This window comes from Camellia sinensis, chromosome 14 (assembly GCF_055761805.1).
Source record: "Camellia sinensis isolate YWXY chromosome 14, ASM5576180v1, whole genome shotgun sequence".
NCBI classification, from domain to species: Eukaryota; Viridiplantae; Streptophyta; class Magnoliopsida; order Ericales; family Theaceae; genus Camellia; species Camellia sinensis.
The window spans coordinates 41,374,780-41,381,958 of record NC_138974.1 but is presented as its reverse complement, the minus strand read 5'-3'; the positions used below and the strand labels follow the sequence as shown (position 1 = coordinate 41,381,958).

Below are 7,179 nucleotides of genomic sequence, written 5' to 3'. Positions count from 1 at the left end.
TCCTTTCTTTTTTGTTTTTTTCCCCTCTCTATCTCTTATGTAATCATTTTTTTTTTTTGTTTTGGGGTTAAGTAGATGGGAGAGGATTAGGATGGCAGGGGTGTTATTTAACATTGTGTTTGTTTGTAAAATTGGGGAGGGAATTAGGATGGTGGAGATGATATAGATGGAGGTTGGGGAGGGGATTGAAATGAAGATTGATGGTATTAGAAAAATAGTGAAGGGATTAAAAAAAAATTTATTTTTTTTATTTGTTATATATTGAAATTTTTTTTATAAATATTAATGTGTTAATTTTTTATATTTTTTTATTTATTTTATTATCTTATATAAAAATAATTTAATAATTCCTACACTAACAATTATCATCAAAACAAATACAAATTTACTTAATTCTCTCGCTAACAACCCCTGCCCGTTAATCCCTCAGTATAAACGGGGCCTTTATCTCCTTAATTCCAAACATCGACCCCGCTATGTAGCTCGAAAATGGAAAGCTCGAATGGCTCGAATTTTTTTTTTTTTTTCTTTCTCCTTCGTTCTTTCTCTTCTTCCTTCCCTTTGGATTTGTTGAAAAACCTTTCTCTGTCTTTCCTTCTTTCTCTTCTACGTAGCTTGAAAAAGCCTTCTGGGTTTGTTGAAAAGCCACACAGCTCTCTCTCTCTCTCTCCTCAAACCCAAAGAGGAAGAAGAAGAGATCAAAAACGTAATGGTTCAGCCGAAGATCAAAATCAGCACACACAAAAAAAAAATCACAAAAAAAATCAAGTCTCAAAACAAAATCACAGTTTGCAAAATCACCAAAAAAATCAAAAAAAAAAAATAAAAAAATCAAAACAAAATCAAAACAACCAAGTCTGAAAAGAGTTGAGCCGAAGACCCATAGCCGAAGATCAAGCTTCGGCCTCTCCGTCCATGGCGGATCAAGCTTCGGCCTCTCGAAGATCAAGCTTCGGCTTCTCCTCTCTCTCGCCTCTCTCTTCCTCTCTTCCTCCTCCTCTGTTTCTTTCACCTCTGTTTCTCTCTTGCCTCTCTCTCAAACCACTCAAACCAGTTCAAGAAAGAAGGAAAAAGAAGAAAAAAAAAAAAAAAAATAGTGTCAAAACGACGTCGTTTTGACACTCGGGGCATTCGAGCCGCTTAACTCTCGAGCTACCACGCATTTCTCTTCCAAACATAGTGTTAGTCTCTCTCTCTCTCTCTCTCTCTCTCTCTGAGCCAGAGCAAACGGTGAAGTCCCGGAGGAGACAGGTCACGACGGTCTCTTTCAGATCCCCCAAACCCTAGTTATCTCCCACCAGTCCCCAAACCATCAACTAAGTAATGGAGTCTTCAGACTCATTACCCTTTGATTCATTTAAATCGAAGAAGATACTACATTCATCAGCCCCGAAGTCCTCGCCTCCCGATCAATTGGCCAAAGCTTGTTCTGATTCGAGTACATGTAGCTCCAAAACCCCCGAGAAGCCACCAAACCCTCCGAGTCGAGTCCGGAACCGCCGAACTGCGGCGTCGGTGGAAGAAATGAGAGATATCGCTTCAGAGCTCCCGATTCCAGATCAAGATCGGCCCTATCAGTACGAAAAGTCCGGTTCTGATGACGTAAATCTTCCGGAAAAGTATGTTTTATGCAAGTTTGATTACTTTTTCGTAAAATGTTGGTGAAAATTTACGGGTTTTGTCAGTTATGTTGTTGTTTCTATAGATCTTGTAATAGTAACATTTTGTTTGTTTTTGAGAGAAAATGATGAATTACTTGAATCTGATTTGAGCATTATGCTTTTATAGATCAGGGAGAGCTAAGGCCATTTCAAATTCAAGCAGATTTTTTTTTTCTTTCTCCCAATTTGTTGAATAATTGTTTTGGTTATTTTGTTTCAGCCAATCAAAACTCTCAACTTATTTGTACCTTTAACTAATTTGCTGGATTTTGGTTCCTGGCAAATCTTTGTAAAGTTTTGTTCTTGTAGCTCCGACTAAGTACATTGGGTAATATGTAAAAACCAGGGGAATTGATTTATTTTTTATTTTTTATCTTCTGGACAAGCACGCAGACCATGTTTTTAGTCAATTGCTGATGGTGGAGTTGAATTACTTTCAGGTATGAGATATTGGGAAAGTTCTTCAATAGCTTGGATAGTTCGATTCGGCTGCTTAGGTTGAGGGGCTCAATGTCCACATTTACAAATATTTGCCCCAAAGTAGAGCGTTTGACAGATAGGTAAAATTTTGATACATGCAAACTTCTATATAGCCAGAGGATTTCTTTTTTTAATCCTTTTCATTAGATTTGTAATGTCATGATTTAATTTTTGTAGGAGGTTCTCCCATGGTCATTTAGCACAATTGAAGTTTATTTTGCCTGAAGTGATTGAGATAAAGAAGGTACTTGTACATGATGAGCGAACTTGTTGTATGAAGCCTGATCTTCATGTTACTATGAATGTTGATGCTATTAAGAATGAGGGCATGATGAAATTGGCTAGTGGGAATTCGCACATGAGGAAGGTCTTTCAGGGTAGACTATTGGATTTCTTTAAAGCCCATCGTGAGGTATACATATTCTTCTATGAAGTTTTAAGATTGATTTCGTGAGCCTGAATGTAAGTGTGTAATTGGTTTGGTTCGGACAGTTTATAAAGCAAAATTGGCCCCATACTGAACATGTTGGTTTCCTATAAAATGGTAATGAAAATGACCATACTATACCTATAACTGAATCTTTTGGTTTTGTAGTGGGAGGTTTGGTGTGGTTGGTTTTGTTGGGTTGGCAATTCAAATCCTAATTTCTAACATCAATTAACCCAAACAAAGAATAAATTTCACTGACCAAATTACACAGAAAGGTGCCAATTTCACAAATTAAAACCTAATTCTGTAAATCATTCCCAAATTTCAGCATAATCAATTTTCACCACACTATTTAATTGTGTAGAATGCAAAACTCCAGTTCAGTTATCAGTATTAGTGTCATGGTGACAAGTTAGAGACGCGTCCTGCGACTTTTTGATGGTCTGAACCCGAAGTATGAATGCTTGTCCCCAGCTAGGAAGTTGGCTTTGCGTTTCAAGAACAATTTGGTCTATATTCTATATCTGCATTTTGCCTCTGATGTACTTTAAAGATATTATTGTCTATAATCATCTGCCTTTTGTTTTGCTTGCACTGTCATCCTGATTTTTTTTGGCATAGCTTGCGTAATTAACAATATCTCTTAGCATGCAGGGGGAAGTTCCAGAGGGAACGCTACCAGAGCCATTCAACCAGTCAAAGCTAGATCTGCATACAAGCACAATCAAGGCCTCCAGTTCATCCTTGATCGGTGAGGCACTAACTGATGCACTTGAAGAACCACAGCCAGCAGCAGCATCCCATCTATCTCAATCTTTCCAAAAATGCTTTTCAAAAGAAGTTTTACGCATTGAAGCAGTACATAGTAATCCAGAACAATCATTAGTGTCTGTTCAGCCTTCAGTTCCCCCTGTTTCAGAGCTGCAGGTTGACCACAGTTCCTATGATGAGCGAATCAGTGCATCTGCTGCCCCATTCATTAGTAAATTTTCTTTAAAACCAACCACCCATCAAAACTGTTCACTCCGGGCTTCTCAAGCAACTGTACCACAGCATCATTCACCTGCAACTGCCATGAAAGATATAAATTTCGTGAAGAATGAAGTCTGTTCTTCTGTGCGAACTCCTACCGTACAAGGAACTCCTGCAAAACACTTTTTGACTCCAGTAAAGCTGATGAGTGCCACACCTGCATTGCAACCTCCAAAGAGGTGTTATATGAGCCCGGACGATGATTCGACCAGCTCACCCAACAAATCTGTTAATCGGCCACTTCGTATCAGATCATTGAAATTTGACACCCCTGTGGAAAATGCAAAGATGGAGGATGAAGTCAATATCACTGGAGGAGTATCAGTTGACATTGACAGTGATATTTTTGAAATTCTTCCCGAGAATCTTCTGCAATCGGTAAGCCCACGATGGATTTGCTATCCTACCCTTTAATCCTTTTCACAGCGTATCTTTGTCTTAGAATTCATTCATGCTGATGGAATATATCAGCCATCTTATATGATATATCTAGGCATAGATTTTGTTCACTTCTTATTTATAACAAAGTCAGGCTTGGAGATCTAGGCAAAGTGTGTAATACTATAATGGTGTGTTTTATAATTGATGTTTAAGATGCTAAAATTTAACAAAGTAGAAACCACATGGGCTGCCTAATTTTGACTGAGAAAACAAGTAAAGAGGATAGCTACTCTGCTTTATTTAGGAGGCTTGTCAGAATTAGTTTCTGATGAGGTAAAATTGTAGTGTGTCCTGGAACTATTTCCCTGATATAGAATATAGTAGTAGTAGCATAAAGATTGGCCCTAATGTTATCATTTTAAAGAGGAAGTGTTTTGATGAAAACAACATTTACTCGTTCCACTCATGCTCTTGTATTTTTATGCCTAGTTTGGGGAGGAACATTGTCAAATTATGTTTCACATGGGAAGACTTGTGGTTACATTTGTTGCATAATTGATTCAAATAAGGAACTACCTAACATCCCTCTTACTCTCTCTCTCTCTCTCTCTGCAGATTGGAGAGAAAGAGAGGAAAGCATTAGAGCAGCAGGATCCAGCCTTCTCACAAGTGATGAGGCGCCAACAGATGATTGCCAGCTTACCTAAACTCTTTGACTTGATTCGTTACTTGTTTCAGTCAATCAAGAGTTCTGTTATCACAAAAGAGCAGCTTATGCACAAGATAGTGGCCAGCCACCTAGATATTGTTGATAGAAGTAAACCTCGATTTTATTATCAGAAACATAAATCTCTTTTGATGTCACGAAACTCTGTTTGAGATTACTCGTCTTGTGTTCACAGGAGAAGTTGAAGAGCAGCTTGAACTTTTGCAGGAACTAGTTCCTGGATGGATTTATGAGAGGTCTGTATCTAGTGGAGATCTTCTCATATGGTAAGCCTTTTATATATAATTTGTAGGTTTCACGTGTTAAATTCCATTTAAATGATTGAAAATAGTATATACAAGAAATGTGTTAGGTTAGTTCCAAACTATTTAAAATAACTTAAAAGTAGTGGTATTTCACTTTTGCCGTTTCTGGCTCCCACTTATCCTACACCTCTCAAGTCATTTCACAAAGTCGGACTAAAGTCAAGCTCAACAGGGTCTTCTTTCCCCTCTGAACTAATTGTTCCTTTGTTTGTTAATATTTAGCTACTCCAAGTTGTTTAATGTGATCATTTGTCCTTTTGTAGCATCAATAAGATATCAAGCCCGGAGTTGTTGCGTGCAAGACTGGTGGAAGCAAAGTGACAACAATTAATTGGAATTTCACTTCCTCAAGTTATTTAAAGAAGCGGATTTATACTGGTCAACATGGGCAGAGCTGGGTTGCTAAGTCTTTTGTGTGGACTGGGCGAAACAACAATTGGCCACTGGGTTGTTAAGTCTTTAGCTTCTAAGGTGTTACCTGTTAATTGGGCTTTGTTTCACCCAGCCTGTTTTGTTTCGTTTCGTTAGTCTCTTCTGATGTACCTTCCTTTCCTACTTAATGAAAGATTTCTAGTGTTAAAAAAAAAAATAAAAAAAATGGACGGAGCTATGCATAAAGTAGGTGTTTAATTGAACCCATTGAACTTTTTTTTTTAATTTATATATTTATTTATAGAATTTTGTAGTATTATATAAAATTTTTGAGAGGTTTTCATAAATTGACACCATTAAAATTGTTCAAAGAAATAGATTTATCAAAAAAAAAAAAAGGTTTAAACAAATAATTAATTTTATGCTTACTATATTTTTATACCATTTTTGTTTAATACAAATAACTATTAATGGTTGAATATGAGTATGAATATGAATGTGAATTATATGAATATCATTACAACAATCATTATGTATTTCAAGTTTTATTGACATAATAAATATCATGATATTAATAAATCTTTTTTGTGAATAATGGCATAAAAATAAAAATAAAAATAAATGATACATAATTTTTGTATAAAATTATATAATTGAATATGTATATTTAATTTTAAGATAAAACATTCATGAAGATATTTTTTATTTATGGGGATTTTTTTAGAGTTCTTGATATTAAGATTTTATAGCATAAATGACATTTAATAGTTTTATAATGTTTAAGGTCTTTCATACATTGATTCAAAAAAATTTCAATTTCTAGAAGAATTCTCGCTAAATTTCTCTAGATTTCTTTCCAAATTTTTCTCTCCAAAATTCTTTGGATTTCCCACTATCCAAGGAATTTTTTTCCAAATTTTTCTGGATTTCTTTCCAAATTTCTCATAACTTCTCAGTCTCCAGAAAAATTCTCTACAAATTTTTCTGACACAGTAAGTTCAAGTCTCAACTTGACCTAAACTCTCTCTCTCTCTCTGATATTTTAGAAGATGAAACAAATATTCAAAAAGAAACTCGGGGAAGGAAGTCGAGTCGCAAGAGTACCACTAGAAATGTCAGTAAGCATCTTTTTCTAAGATCATTGTATATTGGTGGTTTGTTTTCTTACTTTGATAATGGATTCTTGGTAATAGTAAATACAAGTGAAAATGATTTTAAATGTGCATACACTACACTAAAATAGGCTTAATGATATTTTTGAAAAGTGGAAAATACATCAATGCTGACTGCATAATGAATTTCTATTGTAAACAGTGAAAGAAATATTAACATCAACCATCATGTTGAAGTTTCAAAATTTCCAGGTATCAACACCTTATATGAAAATTGTGAAAAGCAAGGAAGGTTAAATGGCACACAAGGAACTTTTGCATGGATATTTATCAAACAGTAAGCTGAAGTGAAAAGGAAATTTTGGGTTGTTAAAGGGATGGAGTTTATCCAGTACCTCAATGGATGCAATACCATTATTAAATGTTGAATCAACTAATTTAGTGTCTATATATCTCTAACTCCATAAAAAAATTTAGTTTATGCAGAACCGCAATGGATGCAATTTCAGTAATATATGCAAAATCAATTAATTTGGGGGTTGTTTGGGGTGTCCTAAATAAGTGTATTTTTTGTCTTTTTGAACTAAAAAGTTGAGTGAAAAAATATGGATGTTTGGATTAACTTTTTGACTTTTTATGAAAAAATGTGTAATAAAAAATTGTAAAAATTGGTTTGTAG

At 35.2% G+C, this 7,179-nt stretch overlaps 1 protein-coding gene across 4 annotated transcripts; it reads left to right on the top strand.

Moving 5' to 3' along the window:
- The first annotated feature begins 1,164 nt into the window (after positions 1-1,164).
- LOC114274205 (CDT1-like protein a, chloroplastic) lies at positions 1,165-5,694 on the top strand. Of its 4 annotated transcripts, XM_082905585.1 has the most exons (8): positions 1,165-1,619; positions 2,102-2,221; positions 2,319-2,553; positions 3,226-3,981; positions 4,600-4,801; positions 4,887-4,977; positions 5,280-5,306; positions 5,346-5,694. In XM_082905585.1, exons 1-8 carry the CDS (start codon positions 1,324-1,326, stop codon positions 5,374-5,376), a joined length of 1,758 nt encoding a protein of 585 aa, XP_082761711.1. In that variant the 5' UTR covers positions 1,165-1,323; the 3' UTR covers positions 5,377-5,694. The 4 variants fall into 4 exon arrangements, 2 of the variants coding, with proteins under 2 accessions (XP_082761711.1, XP_028071883.2); XR_014350495.1 differs by lacking the exon at positions 4,600-4,801; XM_028216082.2 differs by having other exon boundaries at positions 5,280-5,694.
- Positions 5,695-7,179: the final 1,485 nt, after the last annotated feature.